The following is a 17,661-nucleotide window of genomic DNA, read 5'->3' as shown; positions in this document are numbered from 1 at the left end:
GCAGATGGGTGAAACAAGACCATTTCTCTGCATCTCACAGTTCGGGCAAGGCACCAGAGCACGGTTTGGCAAGCTGCTGGTGCACACAGATGTGCAGGCACATCAGCACACACACTTCGATAGGGACTAGTTATATGCCACTGTCCTACAGCCTCCCCTGGACTGACTTACAAATGAACATCCTTGTGATCTCTATTCCCTAGACTACCCAAGTCAGCTCTAGCCAGCGCTAACTCATTATCACCTTTCCTTTATTTGGCCAGGTGAAAATTTGGAAACCAGCCTGTACTTTCAGCAGAAATCATAAAGAAGTAATTTTTAAATAACAGGACTTAAACATTTCCAAAACAAGTTAGAAAACAGATCTTTTTATTATAGGAACAAAATCATTGCGGGGAAAAGAAAAACACCACCAAAAAAGAACAATAGCAGGGCTTGAATACATACAATTAGAGGAAAAGCACAGGCTGCACGACTTCTCTCCTGACCTCACAGTAACAGAAACCTTTGCCCAGTTGCTGAATGGCATCTTCAGCAAGGAAGGACAGAAAACCAGCCGTGTCCTCTCTGCCTCGTAAAGATGGCTCAAATCTCAGATTCCAATCTCAATGGGAAAAATCCTTCCCAGGCTGGGGTTACACCAGTGAGGGTGCCAAGGGCTGCCAGGGCACCCCAGCAAGGCAGCGCTAGGCCAAGCTGAAGCCAGGACACACCAGCCCAGCAGGACAAGGCGGGCCCAGCTCTGTCACCCTCAGCACCCGAAACACTGGCATCTTCTCCAGCGCAGCTCAGAGCACCCTCGTTCAGCCTTCGAAGCATGTACTGGAGTCGACTGTCCCCTGCCTGCCCCTGCCAGAAAGTGCAGAAGAGAAGCAAAGCTGACGACATCCCCCCATTTCAGTGACGCTGGCCCCTGTTCACCCAGCGTCTCCGCCATTGTACTGCCTACAGGCAGCTGCCACCCCATGCGCTCGGTGTCACATTTTTGACTTTCTATTCACAGCCTTTGAGGAATGTTTGTACTGAAAGGAGATAGCGCAGCACCATGAGGAAAAGAATTATTATCTCCCTCTTACCGTGGAAAATCTGATTCCTACGGCAGCCTTAAAAAGCAGAAACAGGCTGAATCATCACCAACACAGCACACAAGATCCAAAAATCTTCTAAACAGAGTCACAGGACAAGGAAACAACAAGAACAACCACCAATGGCTGGGCGTCCCCGATGCAGAGCTTTGCCATGTACACATGAAGGACTTCCAGGTAAGCATGCAGCCGTCCCACCAGCTCCCCCGCCTGGGAGAGAAGCATTCAGCTCAGTTCTGATTTTGCTGGGGTACTTTTGCAGACCTCACTGTGTGGCATTTACAAGTAATACCTTAAATCCGTTTCCAAGGGATTCATGGCACAATGTCAGCACAATATAAAACAGGGACAAAATGACAAGGGAAGAGAGGAATGCAATACACACATCCCCATCCCTTTTGGCCCCAATCTGTACCATCTCTGCCTTTACTCTACCATGCCTTTCTAGCCCCTTGGGCTACTTTAACATCAACATGCCTCGCTTCTGACCATCGAAATGCACTTACACAGCAAATACCTTGCTTGGGCAGTGCATCCTGCAGCACTCCCCGTGGCCTGACAGCCCTGCAGCCCCTGGCAGCTTTGTCAGGGGCTTGGCTACCTGCTGCCTGACACCAAGTCCTTGCCCTCCCCTCACCTTGTCCTTCTTCTCTGCAGGTCTACCCCAGCTGGTCCACTGGCAAACCTCCCCTGAGCAGAACAGGACGTGTGTAGCAGCAAAACTTGCCTAAGAGATTCTATAAATTGCTGCTGTCTATGCAAATAACACAGCACTGAAGAAGCCTACATGCACAGGCAGATGGCCAGCTTCACCAGCTTGCAGTAGCTAAACCATTACACTAAATGCACTAATGCTTGCACTGATGAACGATCTCGGCATTATAATCAACATTTCTGCCAAAATTACACACCCAAGCCCCAAGCACCCTTCTGCTGCAAGCAAGCAAGCTAGTGACAGAGCTGTTTTAACTCACTGGCAACCCGAGCAGTTAGGTTCTGGCAGAAGGTAACTGGTAGCCCCCTGCCATTACAGGGCATCAAAAGACGAGCAAGCCAGCATCACCTCCCGGGTCTCCACGCAGCAGCCCCTACCACTACTCCTGGCCCCACGCAGCAAGCGGTGAGGAACAAATCACAAAGGGTCTGGAGCTCAGAGGAGCAATTCAGATAAACATCTGCCACAGCAGATACCTAGCTGAAATCTCCGTCGGGCTTTTTTTTTTGCAGGGCCTGTGAAAAATGCCTTGAAGTCTCCTGAGAAGAGGCTTTCTCAGGAAATTTCTGGCAGGTCCTTGTTTCTGTCTGGGACTGGCAGGCCACCTCAATCTGCCTGTCATGCCCACCCCTTGCAGGAACCACTGGCTGGTGAAGACATGGCAAAGGATGGGGTAGGCAGGGAGCAGGAGGAACCGTCTGTCTCATTTCAGGCTGTCCTCTAGGGCTCCACAGGTTAACTGCAGGTCTATTAACAGGCAAAGCATCAAAGAGCTGCCCAGTTTTGTTTGTTAGTGAACCTGTCAGCCCATAGCAGCGTGGCCTTGAAGCCACACGTGTGCTTTTTCTTATATTTTCTTTTTCTTTTCTTTTTTTAATGAGGTTAGCAGGCCTGACACCTCGCGTCTTCCTCCTGCTAAAATTTTCTGGACCAATTCTTACACACAATGAGACTATGGGATGCAAAGAATGCTTGTCATGGGTCTCAAGAGAGGGTGGAACAGCAAGCATGCCAGATCAGTCAACAGTTGGACCCGGGAAACAGTCCGAGGCGTTTTCCTGGCTTTCCACATCAACTATGACCTCTGGGTCTCGCATTTCCTCAGGCTCTATCTCCACTGGTAAATTTTCTTCCATGGGGGGCTGGGGCTCAATGCCTTGACCAGTCTGGGCAGCATCTGGAAAAGAAGGGAGAAATGGTTTATAATTGCCCGCACTATGCTCACCCCCATGGAAATCTTCCCCCCAGTCCCTGATGCCACAGGCTGCCTAACCCACTCAGTCCCTTCTCCCCAGGCGTCTGCAAGCCAAATGTCAATTTTCTTTGTAACTACTCATTTATTGAGATGTTCATCACAGCTTTGTTCGTAAGACACTTTGGTGCTGAAGATCTCTGGGCTCAACCGCCCAAAATGTACCAAAATACCAAAGCAAAATCTATTCAGTCACATCTGAATAATTAAAGCTGGCTAACAGCACACATTTAATATGTTCTCATCTAAACACTTTCCTGGCACATGTCTGCTTTTTACTTATTTGCAGAAAATTAGTCAAACTGACAATTCAGAAATTTTTTATTAAAAAAAAAAGTTCTACACTTTAAGTATATTAATGTTAAACAATGACCTGAATGACTGACCTTCTTTTTTCTTTCGTGCACTATGTTCATGAGTAGCATTTAATATTTTGAAAGGAGGGCAAAGCAGCATCCAAGGTTAGACATAAAGCATAGCTGATCTGCTGAGAGGCTGTGCATGGTACAGTGAAGCATACCAGAAGCAGAGACAGTAGTGCCAAGACCAGGCTATGACCTATGTAACATTGCTCTAGTTCATGATATTGTTGCTAGATCTACTTCAGCTGATGATGGTGCATTACTAGGGAAGGTGTTTGTGAAATAAAATTGAGGGAAACATAATGCAAAAAGTAGAGTATTAATATCATGCACTCACAAACCAGGAAATTTCTGAAAGGTTTTTATCGCTGCGCTCTCTTGGCCATACTGTGCTAAAGCTGTGGGCTTTTATTCTTGATTTCTTTGAAGGAATGAAAATGTTACTGTATTCCTACTTCAGCACCAATTTAAGGAAATACACAAGCCTCTGACTTTGGTGGGATTTAGCTGTGTTTGCTGTTCAGCATATTGGTGGATGCTGTCCCGAAGATGACTGCTTACAAAAACAATGCCGGTTCTTATAAAACGTTACTGATGAGAATGGGGTGTGTGTGATAAAATTGCAGGAAAACCACGGAGTTTGGAGGGGTTGCTGTTTTTGAGAGATGTGTATTTTAGCACAGAAGATACTGGAACAGACAGTCTGCAGTCTGCTGGCAGTACCACCTCTGCGGGATGCTTATGAGATGGCTGCTGCTACAGCTCACAGCTAGATGAGGGCAAGAGCTACTCCTGTGCAGAAGCCAAGCACGAGTAAGGTACTGATAAATGACCTGCTGCAACTTCTGTCATCTAGACAAGATGTAGCACCTTCCCTGCGCTAGCGAGTCCCAGGTCCCTCTCTTCGGTCAGCTCCTCCCCCCTCAGTCACACACATCCATTTTGTCCTTCACCCTCCTAAACAGGCTATCTGTCCAACTTAAAACAAGTCACTGGACCCACCAGGCTTTGAAGGGCAGTCGATTTGGGCAGCTTGAGCCTCGACATGGTCTCCATTGGGGGGGCTCTTCACACCTTCACTGGAGACCACGGACATTGTTAGTCCATCATCCTTCTCCTCCTCTGTAAAACCAAAATCAGAGACTTGAAGGAAAGCGGTCCCCCACATCCCAGCAGCCTTGGCCCACTCGTTGTGAGGCTGGACCACCAACACATGCGTGCGTCTCCTCCTCACGTGGCACTGGCTCCATTCCTGGAGCAGACAGATGCCAAGTACGGAGGGCCACTGCCAACCTGTCAGAGACCAGCTTGGCCACGCTGGCAGGATCACAGCTTGAGGTGGCCTCACTGGGCACGGGCAGATTGCACTCAGGGACTGGTGCTGACAAAGGACTGCCATCAGAAGCCTTCAGGTCTTTTCAGGATCAGACCTGAATGAGGCTCCATTTTCTTGCCCACAGAAAAGGTTTTGCTATTTCTTTCTGGCCAGGAGCACAAGGTGGCAAGCATGAAGTGAAAAAAGGAAAAGCGAGGTTTAATTCAAGACCCTGCTGGTTGTAACAGTTGCCTGTCAGCAAGCAGCTTTCTGCTCCACCAGGTCAGGGGAGGGCTGGCTGGAAGATGAGCAGCCACCAAGCTGAGGCCATTTCAACCCCAGGCTGCACAAACACAGTCCTCTGTGAGACTCATCCCAAGGAACAACAGTGTTCTCCACTCACCTGAAGGCACTGGGATGAACTTGTCTTTCCTCTTCATGCAGCAACATATGACTGAGGAGACAACCACCACCAGGATAACTGCACCCCCAGCGCATCCCACCAGGATGTAAATGAACCACGGGTACTGCAACAGGTCTCCTGCAAGAAGGACAGAGCTCTGTTAGTTACCAGGGTGGAAAAGCTGCTTTCTCCAAATGGGAGGAACCTGCAGACAGATTAGAACATGTTGTCATTATTACTGCTTTTGTTTGGTTTGGATCAGGGGAGCTGATTTTATGAAATGTGGCACATCGTAATTTATGTCACATCATTTAATTATGGAATGGAAATTTTCGTTAAGAAGAGAGGCTTGTGTGACTATGCTGTGTGCATTTGTTTCTGCCTACTCTGACCAGCAACATCGAAGATAATGAATAAGTTTTAATCAAATTTAACAGGGAAGGTGGTGGTTTGAAAGATACTACATTTCAACAAGTTTTATGAAAACAGGCAGCTGAGGAGGGAGACCTAAGCTAGCATCTCCTGCTGAAAGAAAAGCATCAGAGTCTACCGTCAGAGCTCATATTAAGCCCCAGAGAATCCACTTAGGACAGCCATATAACGGCTGCACCAACCTCAAAGAAAGTCTGATCAGAGCCTGCACTTCCTCAGGCACCAGAGACTCCAGCCACCCGAGTCAGAGCTGTAGGAAACCAGCTCCACTACTGCTCAGAGAAGGATTTCTCTTTATTCCCCTTCCCAACCGAGATCATGTGAAACGCCTAGCAGGAGGCGATGGCTACAGATGGCTGAGCAGAAGGCCACACACAAGTCAGTGGTAATTATTACCCAGTTCAGTGCTCAGGGTTGCTTTGACGGGTCAGACTTGCACATACGTTGCTGCTGAGCAGGAAAGCTGGTAGAGGGCATCGCAGACTTGCAGAAAAGAGAGACCCGTCCAGACTCACTTCTTCACTGAGACAATTTGCTGCAACCTGGGGTAGCCAGTAGGAAAACTCTTCCTCCCAATATGAAAAAAACATACAGCTCAACTATTGCTATAATACAATTTCCTTAAAACTCCGTAGGTAAACCCAAGCCATCCCTTTTTGAACCATTTGGCTTCTTTTTGCTGCGCACATGCCTGTACAGCACTGCACTGGAGAAACCAGCATTTGGAGCTTGTTTTCGAGACCCCAAACACACAAATTGCTGCATATCCCCAGAGGCTGGGAAGTGTTTCAAACACTCCAAGACATACTACACACTGTCATAGTCCAGATACTCACTAGAACAGTAAAAACAACTGTAGACAGGTGCTCCTGTGTGTGAAACCACACATACTCAAAAGTATTTTCAGATTGCTTGTTCCAGTCTCCTCAGGAACAGTTACCAACTTCAAAAAACCTATACTCAAAATTAAACTTTCAGCAAATAAGAAATCATTTCCCTAATAATTTTCTTTCCTTTTTGATGAAAGCTTAGAGAATATTATCAAAGGCATAAATATATGTTGGAAATAGTTTTTCTTAAGAATTGCCATTTGCTAAAAAGGTCTTTTTGAGCTAAAATATTGTGTTAAAAATCAGTAATAAACAAGTCATAAAACAAGTAATGAATGAATAAAAGTCTTTTATATATGTTGATTTGTTAACTTCTGAATCCTCTGCTTTAGATCCTGCATGATCAGAGACCTTTAGTGCCTGGGAAATTTACAGTATTTCTGCTAAACTGTTTTACGCTAACAATTATTCAAAGTTAATTTAATCAGCCAACAGGTTGCCCAAATAGGTGCTCTTACATAGATCTTATGCCTACAACAGAAAAACTATATTCAGCCCTTTTTCTGGAGCAAATAATAACCCACAAAAATAATGAATTAGTCTTTAATTAATTAAATTGAATTCATTTATCTCTCCAATTCATTTTACTCGTACTCAGAACTGCTTTAGTTCACTTTTTACAAATGTGGTTACATTTAGTGACTAAAAAGTAGCAACACTGACAACTTCTTGCTCTCAGACACTTCCAAATACACATTCACGTGTGTGTCCATCCCAACAGAGCTATCACTAAATTCCCCTGTGGGCTTTTCAAGGGGAAATGGGGAACTGATATCACACCCAGTGGACTGGGCAGCCACCCAGAACAAACAAGAGTAACTGTCAGCACTCACGTGATTTATCACAGGGCTCAATTGAACAGCTCGTGGATGTCTGCATCCTCACCCCTCCAAGTGTCTCAGCCAACTTGGGTCTGGCTACGCTGAACAACCTCTGACCAGTTTAACTGGACAAAATTAAGATCACTGCTTCACAATCACAAATGACAAACTTGTACAGATTGGCCAGTGGCACCAACGCTATCAGGCACGAACAGCCCACAGCCTTTCTGTTGAATGCCAGCGCACACAATACAGGGTTTATGTCATTAATTTTGCTTTCACACCAACTGTACGCCAACCATAGAAGAAAAGACAATATATGTTGTAGAGTTGAAGCAGGTCAGATGTAATTTCTAAAATGCTAGGTGCTATTGCACAGTACAATTTCTTTAGTAGCAAAGGTGATTAAATCAATTACAGATAAATTAGTCAAAAACCTTATGGTTAAATTATGCCACCCTGATGTAGTTTTGACGACCATCTTTGCCGCTAGAGAGGAGAAAAACCTTCACTACTGGAGATGCAAGGGAAATCACACTCAAAGTTATCTAATCGATTTTTTTTTTTTAATAAATGTGACCTTACAACACAGACCAGTTCCTTGCATCATGAGGTTCTGGCAGTTTTGATCAGTCCTAGGATCCAGATTTTCCATCTGATTAAACTATGGCCTCATCCAAGCAGAGTACTCCGCATTTATGGACTGTTTGCAAATGGTTAAAGTCACAGCCTTCTCATAGAACTGCATAACTGAGCAGGGATATGGAGGGAAAAACCCCTACATTTCCTAAGTAACTGACTTGTGTCACCTCTGATGGTGTGGGGCTGATGGAGAGACATTTGTATAGACTGGTAAATCTTTGTGCATCTGGCCTAGATAAGGAGGAAAGGGACAAGACAAAAACCACCTCAGCTGATTCCAGCAGCAACAGGGTTGAACTAGCAGAGGTGTTTTTACAGGGATGTTGCAGAAATTGGAAAGCCATCAGGGTAATGGATGAATGTTAGAGTAGGAAGCAGCTCCTGTTCCTAAATCAGCATAAAGGATCAGTGCACAGGAGGGTGCAAGGTCTCCATCTTTGGGAAGTAGGAAAACAGACAGAGATAGATCCTTGCTGCAGAGCTGGGTAAAAGGACCTCCTGAAAAAACTTCCATCCCTTCTGTGGTTGTAGGCTGTGTCAGTCCGAGACACGGGAGGGAGAAGGAAGTCAAGAGGACACTTTCTAAAGGGAGGATGTGGTAAGTCTGGAAAGCAGCTGCCAGAGGACAGAAGAGTTCGGTATTACTCAGACAACAACCACCCCTTAGTTTTCTGCTGCAAGAGACCAAAAGGGAGTTTTTCTGGAGATGCTGTTACTCACCATAGCTGCAAGACAGCACAACAGGCCTCGTCCTCATGACGTTGGCCCCATGGTACACCTCACATACAAATTCTCCAGGCATGGTTTTGTCCAGGCGAACCTTCTTCCCACCATCTTTAATGCAAGATTCAGGGGTGCTCAGCGCGGTACCATTCAGCAGCCACCGAAAGTTGGTGCTCGTGTTGCTGGTCACGTCACAGGACAACTCTGCAGTCCCATTGGGGAAGCATTGGATTCCAATGGCCAGCTCTGGTCACACACAGCATGGGGCAACGGGAACAGGGAGGGAAGAGAGAGGTAAGGAGCAGACTCAGCAGTGAACATGAGCTGGATGGGAGCTTCCCTTACTGGCAGTCTTACTACCACTGCATTTACTGGTAGCCAGGGAACACAGAAATAAGTAACCAGACTCTTCAGTGCCTGCCCTCAGCCCTGAAATGCTTAGTAGTGCCCACCCAACCCTGCTAGTGACTCCTGGTCCCTATTTTGGAGATGCCACAAAAATCTGTCATCTCTTCATTTTCCTTATTGAAATTGAAAAAAAGAAGAATAAAAATCCCTGAGAGGGCGGTGGAAACACCCAAACCATCTGCCAGCCTGAGGCTTTCTCTGTAATCAGCAGATAATCATAGCATCAGAGGAGACTCAGCCCTCTCCTCTACCAGAGGTTCGTACTTTTGCTGTCACACTGCCTCTTCTTCCATTTTAGAGAGGAACTAGTACAAATCATGCCCAATATGGGTACCAAGACCAGACACCTGCAGTTAGATAGAATGACCCAGACCATCCTATCTAACGATAGTAGAAGTAACGAATCATTGGTCCTATTACACTTTCCTGAATTTCTCTCTTTCAGTCTACTACAAGGAGCCAACTTATTTCCTACAGTTGCCACTTTGAAAATACAGACTAGACAGAGAAGTGGTATGGTTTTATGACAGTAAGAGTCACACCGAGAATGTCTATCCGAACATCCATGTAAATAAGCTCAGAAATCACTTTCTTCAACCAGGACATCACCTTCATTTAAAATTCACCGCCTCTAGGAATACCTTTGCTGTGAAACCGTTTCCCTGACTTAGGTGTGGCAACAGAACACAAGGAGGAGACAAAAGTTCCCAAAGCAAATTCCCTGAAAAGAAGGTTAAACCCAGGACACTTCTGCAGTCTTTGCCTACTTCCAGTCTAAGCCCCTGATCTTTGTGCCAAGGAGTCACATCTTTGACCTACTCTCCATGGCAGTTCCGCCTGTTTGCACCCAAAAGGTGTAAGGATTCATTTGTCTTCACTGAGACCAGTTTGCTCAGACATTTTCATTACAATTTCATACGCTTCAATATCTCTTAGAAGCTTGTGTAAGAGAAAGCCCTTGCAAAAGGAACTGTGGAGATGAGGACCAGAGCAATGGTTGCTGGCTGTCTGGAGCACTGTTCAGCAGGGAGGCAAACCCACTTAAGCCTTCTCCATATTAACCCAAGTAATGAGCTGGCTCCTGTACAGAAACGACTTTATTTCTGTCTTCTCAACCCACAGATGGATGAACAGGCACACGAAGGGGAGCAGCAGTTCTGAGGCCACAGGGAGGACAGCAGGGAGACTGGCATGGGAGGGTACCTATTGCGGGTCTCTGAAGATGCTGACCTCCAAGCTGCTTGGGGCCAGCTAAGAATCAGAAAGTCACACCTGGATTCCTTTAGTACCTTTCCTCAGCTGCATGAAGCAGGGGCAAAACCCAGCATGCCTCAAACCCAGACCTGCACAGAGCCCAGTTCAGTTTCCAGAACCAAGTCAGTTAGAGTTAACTCCTTAAGGAAGCGTGTCCACAGGCAGCAAAATGCTGTTGGTCAGTGAGAGCTTTCATGAGAGCCATCAGGAAGAGTACTCTGGAAATGGACTGAAATCTCCAGCTACTTATCTACATACTGTAGGCTCAACTTTACAAACACTTCATGCTACTGTCTTTTACATCAGGGAAAAATAGCATGTAGCTCAACTGACTGGCTACTTCAAGAAAGACTCAACAGACAGGAGAGACCGACAACACGGATGCAAAAAGCATCCCCTAGTTTACACTCACCATTACAGCTTGCTGAGGTGCCAGAAGCTTATAAAACTGTTCCAGAGGCACCTATAGCTCCTCCAAGCTCAAGTCATCTCTTAGGAAGAATTTCAAGGCACCAGCTTCCAGCCAGGCTCACAAGTTCAAAAGCTATTTGTTGCTAAGAAGGCCACTTACCAAATACTTCCAGTGTAAATAATGTGGTGGTGTTGTGAAAAACAAACTCATATTTTCCTTCATCCTCTTTCTCCACATTCCTCAGCACTAGAGAGCCATTCTGCAAGTTCAGGCATCTGCTGGCAGAAGTGCCGCACTTAGCCAACAAAGTATTATTTAAGACATCTGTCAAGCATGTCACATTCCTCTTGCTCATTCTGAGGGGGGTCTGCAGACTCTGAATTCCCAAAGGAAAGACTGCTGAGTTGCCGCTGAGCACTCTGGTCCGGTGGATAGAGCCTGAAAGGAGAGGCACAGAGTGTGGGCAGCAAGCTTGCCATGTCCATCCACCCCCTCTCATCTGCCTCCCAGAAAGGCAAACGCCCAGGTGAGACATAGGAGAGACAGACCCATCCCCAGGGACAGGCTGGGGTCACCAGTAATTGAAAATCAGAAGAGTGGGAAGTCTTCTGTAAAGGCCAACTTTCTCCCCTGATAACATGGGAGTGGTGCATACACCATGCGCACAGGGCGACGAAAGGCTGAGCAGCTGGTCTTTTCTTTCCCCAAATTTGACGTGACCATCTACTACACCCCCTCAGAGCTTAGAGACTGTGCAAAGAAAGATCCTCAGGGCATCAATGCCACAGATCTTGTACAAAGGGTAGCAAAAACAACTGCCACTTGCACAGTTGCTTTTACCCACAGAGTAAGGTCACAGTTTTAACTTGAACAAGTCTCACAATATCCTTGCACGTTATTAAGTTGCTGTACGCAAATCAGAGATGGGTAAATGACACGGTGACAGCAGCTCAGGGACTAAACCAAGGTCACACCGAGCGTAAGGAGCGGGACCACATTGCTCTCCAGCCCCTCCAGCCAGTGTTCTGCATACAAAGACCTTACGTTCTCCGCTGAAATGCTTTTACAGATGCAGTACACTGAGAAAGTACTATATTGTTAGTTATCATTCATTTACTAAAAAAATAATTCGTCTTACTTTGGTCCGACTGCGCCTTTCATGCATTAGCAGTTACACTATTTGAAGTCTCCCTAAACCTGATAGAATCCTTAAAAGATCCTGGAGCAAAATTAAGGTGTCTGCTCATCTAGGCAAATCTGTGCCAACTTCATAAAGAAAAATCCAACTTACCATGAGTAACCGTTATTATCACCAGCAAGCACTGCAGAGTAAAAGGAGAGATGAAATCCATTTTAAAGAGCTCCTTGCATCATGTGCTGAGAAGACGATCTGGCTACAGAGCTCTGTGAATATAGCGTTCAGGAAATGATGTCAGAAGCAAGAGTGAAAAAAAAAAAAAAAAAAAAAGAAAAGAAACTCCATAGTGGACAGATTGAATAATGTTTCAAAATAGACCTGCAAGGTTTTGGGTGACTGAACTCGGGCTGAACCAACACGAGCCACAATGTGCTCTGCAAAGTCCCGCACCTTGGAGCTAGCTGCAAGTGTGAGAATAGGGCTGAGAGGTGAGGAGAGACAAAAATATCTCCTGGTCAGCTCACCCCGTTTCGGAAGATGCTAACATTGAGACCGGACAAAGGCAAAACACCTATTTCTTCCATCCTTTTCCAGTTTATCAAAGCACAGCATCCCCACCCAGGGAAGAGAAATCAGTCCAGTCAGATAAAGCACTGCACATGCAGACCAGCTGATTTTCTAAAATATCAACAACAATCACTCACGGAGAGTTTTGCCAGAAGGAGAGGTGGGATAAGGCTCTCCCTCCATACACAAAGGCTATGTGGCCAGCCTGAGTTTTGCTGGGCTCTTCTAGTGACTGAATGGTACCTGCCATGCAGGAAAGGGCTCCGTACAGCCACCCCAGGCAAAGAATAAAGGTTACGGGAAGCTAAGTTGCATTGCAAAACTAGATTGAACACAGCCTGAAAGCCACCCTGACTCTGGAGTGCAGATCCCAGAGACAGGACTGAAAAGCCAATCCTGAAGAACCACTGTGAACCAGTTATCTACAGGGCCATGCAGGGCCGGATATTTTGTTCACACTTGTTGAGATGGCTTAAAGCACGCTGGCATTTTGCATTGAGTGCTGAAGTAAATTATACGAACAATGCAGCAGAAACTGTCTCGCTCACTGGAGGAAGTAAACTGCCTTAGCATCAGAGCCAACATCTGGATTTTTTTAGATGTGCTTAGTAGCTGTGCCAGGGAATAACTGTGACAACAGTGCAGGATGCGACTGGGAATCTTATACTTCCATGCTGTTTCTCTGGACACAGACATAGACACAGTCCATTAAAGAAGCTCCACACAGTGGAATTACATCTATACACACATTTCAGAGAAATGGTTAAACCCCTTGTGGCGTGGTCTGCACTATTTTTCAAACAATTTGGCTCTGCTTGATAATTCCACATTTCAGCCACTGGTTTGTCCCCTCTGACTTCTTAGCAATGACAATTACATCTCACCTCTCGCTCCTGGTGTCCAAAATTTACAAGTTTATTCAAGGCTACCATAGCACCATCCTGTCTTTATCATACATGCATAGGACAGGCCTAAATTGATCTGTGACAGAAATAGCCTTCTCTGAGAAAAGCAGTGAAGTGAGTCTTCAGACTCTCACAGCAGTGCAGAGAAAGGGGGAGAGAGAAAAGTATTTACAGTAAGAAACACTTTCATTTCCTTCTGTGCTGCTGAAACGACATGAAGAAAATCTCTCATAAATACCACTGCAAGACTGGGTCTAACCATCTGCTTCGGATGTGCACATTCAACTTCATCTCACCTTCATGCTTGAAGGGTAAGCTGGTAGAGCTTAGGGTTGCAGTGCTGTGGTGGAGACATGAGACAGAACAGACAGCATGTGCAGGGTCTCTTCAAAATAGGACCCCAAAATGTTCAGAATCTCAGAAAAACAACAAAATGCAAAAGTGGTCTGCATACAGCCAAATCCAGCAAAAGTTCACCTTCTCCTCCAGCCAATGATAGCAGTCTCACAGACCTCATTTACAGATTTGCAGTAAAATCAAAGAAAAATACAGCCTTTCTACTGTAGCTCTGTTGTTACAGAAGTGACTCTGCATGACCATGACATTGCGGTGTCCTGTATTTAGTCTCCCTCTCAGTGACTCCAGGGCAAATGAGTACATTTATGAGTTCAATATTTCTGACTGCAAGTGCCCCATACATCACGCAGTATATGAAGTCCCATTAGGCTCCTTCTGTCCCTCACATCCTCACTAGCTTTAAAAAAAAAAAAAAATCACAGCCAGTATAAAGATGACAGCACATGCACGATCTGTGTTGTCATCAATCAGCAGCCTTCTCTTAAGAGCAACTCTCTCAAATTTCACATATAACACATTTTTTAGATAAGATTAGACACTAATTTCTAACATTGACTGATGAATTCTCACAACACCCTTAGCTAGCCAGAGAATTCACTTCCCCTTTTTATATAAAGACGCATAAAGTTTTGTGTAATTACTGCAGACAAAAATTACCTTGTGAGGCTTAACAGAAACCATAAGTAGAAGAAGGAAAAAAAGAAAAAGACAAGAACTTGTAGTTGAAAGGTGAACTAAAATCTTTACTTGGTAAGCTGCAAGCTCACAGGGCTATTTTGTCCTTTCAGCCACTGACAGCATCATGAAAGGAGAATGGAGATTCATTCCTTACATGACATGAGTCATTGATGGAGCACAGGAGATTGGAAAACCCGAGCGAGCAAGTAAAGCAGGAAATAAGCTGTGAAGTATTGCAGAGAAATTTGTGCATACTAGGTCTGCGCATCTTCCTTTCAATAGGTTGGTAAGTGTAAGCAGCGTACCTATTTTTACTGTCAACGCTGACATGTGTTAACTGGGGAAATACACAGGCCTCGCCTCACACGGGGGAAGAGGCAGCAGGGCTAAATGCCAGAAACTCAACGTGTGGAAACAGAAAACGAGCCCATGGTTCCAGCAATGCACAGAGCCAGCTCTGCAAGCCGCTGAGGGCTCCCTGCCCCAGCACCGGCCCCAGGCCAGGAAACACTGCTGGTTGCAGGCAGTCTGCTCTTCTCTCTGTCCATCCATCTGTCCATCTGTCCATCCATCCCCCCCCTGCAGTGGAGCAGCATAGCCATGGCTACACCACAGGCTGCCAGGGCAGGTACAACCTGGACTGTGCAGCATGGGAGGAGGGAGAGGCTTGCAGCCATGTTAGCTTACCTGTCCCATCCACACCTACAGCTATTCATGCATGAGACTTCTTTCTAAACATGCTTTGAGTGGCTCTTAGGAGAGTTTAACTGTGCAGTCACAAGGCAGGAATGTGGGGTAAGCCTGAGAGATACTTCTGTGTGGGGGCAGCAGGACCCCAGAGACTGATGAAGATGCAGACACTGACAAAGATTCATATTCATAAGAACAGGAATTCTTTCTTTGTTAAATGAAACTAGCCAGAGAGCTATGCCTGAACCCTGAACTCTTTCTTGATCAAAGAAATAGCAATAGCAAGCAAAAAATAGCATAGATAACCACAGAAAGGTGTATGTTTACATGGTGATAAAGAGACTATTGTGCACTTTGTTTATCTAACAGCAAAGCTGTGAAATTACAGCTACTTTACAACTTATTTAGGAATTGGACATGCATAATCAGGGTACTCCTGTAGATCATGTTCAGAGCAGGTGACTTTTGGGCAAAATAGGCTGTACTGGCACAACAAGAAGAGTGACCAGGACATAGATGGCCATAGGTGAAGGCCCTCTTGTATCAGGGACTTTTACAGATCTGTAAAAAATGGAAATAAACATGCAGACCTTCAGACTCCCAGCTACAGACAGCCAGGAACATGGAGATACATAGGATTTCCCAGGCAGCCCCAAAGTACAGGCCTGCCAAACACCAAACGCTCTGTATGAGACCTGCCCCACCTGCCCTTGTACTGCAGCACTCGTACTTCACATGTTTGTGATACAGCCCAGCAGCGCTGCTGCCTGGGACCCAACACACCAAAGAGAGACCATCAGCCTGATCCGCAACGTCCAGCCAACTGCAGCTGGTTTAGTGGTCCTGGAGGGGCAGAGAAATCAAGAGGCTGCGTTGCAGCTGTGGATAGACATAATTTTACCAACAGCAGCCCGTTCTCAGTGCTGGCCTGCACCCTTAGCACAGGTGCCACTCACCTCAATGGATGCGTACCACACTGTCTGCCAGCATGTCTGACAGATGAGAGGCTTTTCCCCACCACATGGTCCAGAGCAGAGAGGTCTCATGTGTCAAGTCTTAGGAAAGTGGACAGGCTAGACACAGGTCACTGACATTTCTCCCCACCTCCTGAAATCACCCATTTGCCACAGCTTCCACAAAAAGTTGCACCCGGGGAATTTCTCCTGACCAGCTCTCAACTGGATGCTGAATAAGGCAAATCAGGAGGAGAGAAGGACACTGGACTTTTGTTCTCACTCATCCTATCTCTGCCTCAGAGGTGATCCCCCTTTCAGCTCAATCCATCCAACTTCCACAGGCCTGGTCCTCTGCCCTGAGACAACACCCACCCCACAGCCACTGAGCAGTTGCACAATGTGAGGTTCAATCAGAGGCCATTGTGAGGGAAAAAGAGAGCGAAAGAGACACGTTGCCACACTGTTTTTCCAGTTTCCCATACAAAGAGACCATAAAAAATTACTGAGTCAAATTAAAAGTTCACCTCAGCTATTAGCCTGTCTCCAAACATAGTTGATGTCAGAGCCTCAACTAGGGATGCTATCACCGTGACAGGGACGTTTAAAGTAACCCACAAATTATAAAAAGCACGTTGCAGAAATCTGCTGAGATCGGGAACTGCTAATGAAAGGCTCTGGGCCTAATTACAGACAAGGTACACATAGTTTCTCCAGCCTGTAGTACCTCCAGGGAAGGAATGGTCCAACACCTGCAAGAGTCAGGGCCAAGATTTCTGGAGCTCTCCCCTGTGGAGACTGTCAGATCTCTGATGACAGGGGCCCACAGGAACATGCTTTCTTCTTCAGAACATCTGTGGATATTTTCAGCTTTCTTTTGCCAAGAGATGGAAGGAACATCCAAGATCCTGCAAACACGGAGGAGGACTTTGTTGCATTGGGGGCTTAGAAACAGGGCTGATAAAAGGAAAACCTGCTCGGATACCCGCTCTGATGCACAAAGAGGAACCTGGGAGACTCCGCAGCAGCAGGTCTGCCATGCCTCAGACACCCCTCTGGTGTCTCACACACCACTGGTCCTTGTATCACACTTTCTGCCACAGCCTTTGCTTTTGCTATGTGATGCTGAGGCTATCTGGGACCCACCAAACCATATGCTGCTGTTCTGTCTAAAATGTATGGTTCAAGTAACAGTGCATGGCAGGGAGGATCCTGACGGAGCAGAGACAATAAGACTCTGCATAGTACCCAGGAGCAGAGTGTCTAACCTGCAGAAGCCCTCTGCTCAAAGTAACCCAAGTAGAAAAACTCACAGTAGCACCTTGATTTCATGCACATGGTGCCCACCTGTCTCATGCTCTGGGAGAGCCTATCTCTTTGCTGCCAGCAGAGCAGTCCCATGCCTTCAGAATACATAAATGACAAGCTAGAGAGAAGTCTTCTTCAGCTCCCATTTCTGACAAGTTAAAAATCCATGCACTTGTCACAGATTCCATAATTCATACACAAGCTCCCCTCTCCCAGCTGTCTCTCAGATGCTGAACAAGACCAGGCAGGATTACAGAAGCTTACTCAGACTTCTGCTCATTAACAAGTTGCTGTTACCCTTAGGCCTTCTCTTCTTCCTCTTGTAGTAGGTATGTGTCCTTCCCTCTCTAC

General features: G+C 46.1%; 1 protein-coding gene across 2 annotated transcripts; it reads right to left on the bottom strand.

The window, feature by feature from the left end:
* Nucleotides 1-352: 352 nt before the first annotated feature.
* LOC141918415 (uncharacterized) lies at nucleotides 353-16,861 on the bottom strand. Of its 2 annotated transcripts, XM_074812907.1 has the most exons (7): nucleotides 16,730-16,861; nucleotides 12,006-12,118; nucleotides 10,874-11,152; nucleotides 8,638-8,886; nucleotides 5,133-5,270; nucleotides 4,417-4,536; nucleotides 353-2,977 (listed from the first exon to the last, which is right to left on the bottom strand). In XM_074812907.1, the coding sequence occupies exons 2-7, from the start codon at nucleotides 12,064-12,066 to the stop codon at nucleotides 2,817-2,819; spliced, it is 1,008 nt and encodes a 335-aa protein (XP_074669008.1). In that variant the 5' UTR covers nucleotides 12,067-12,118; nucleotides 16,730-16,861; the 3' UTR covers nucleotides 353-2,816. The 2 variants fall into 2 exon arrangements, with proteins under 2 accessions (XP_074669008.1, XP_074668999.1); XM_074812898.1 differs by lacking the exon at nucleotides 16,730-16,861 and having other exon boundaries at nucleotides 12,006-12,424.
* Between the last annotated feature and the right edge of the window lie 800 nt (nucleotides 16,862-17,661).

This window comes from Strix aluco, chromosome 2 (genome assembly GCF_031877795.1).
Source record: "Strix aluco isolate bStrAlu1 chromosome 2, bStrAlu1.hap1, whole genome shotgun sequence".
Taxonomy (NCBI): domain Eukaryota; kingdom Metazoa; phylum Chordata; class Aves; order Strigiformes; family Strigidae; genus Strix; species Strix aluco.
The sequence above is the reverse complement of the archived record's forward strand: the minus strand, read 5'-3'. Positions and strand labels throughout refer to the sequence as shown.

Bases quoted from the DNA above. Each gene is read 5' to 3' on its own strand.
- LOC141918415 (XM_074812907.1), bottom strand. From the start codon at position 12,066: ATGGATTTCATCTCTCCTTTTACTCTGCAGTGCTTGCTGGTGATAATA. The intron at 11,153-12,005 runs GTAAGTTGGATT...CTCTCCTTTCAG, and splicing joins GATAATAACGGTTACTCATG to GCTCTATCCACCGGACCAGA. The intron at 4,537-5,132 runs GTGAGTGGAGAA...TTGGTTTTACAG, and splicing joins GTTCATCCCAGTGCCTTCAG to AGGAGGAGAAGGATGATGGA.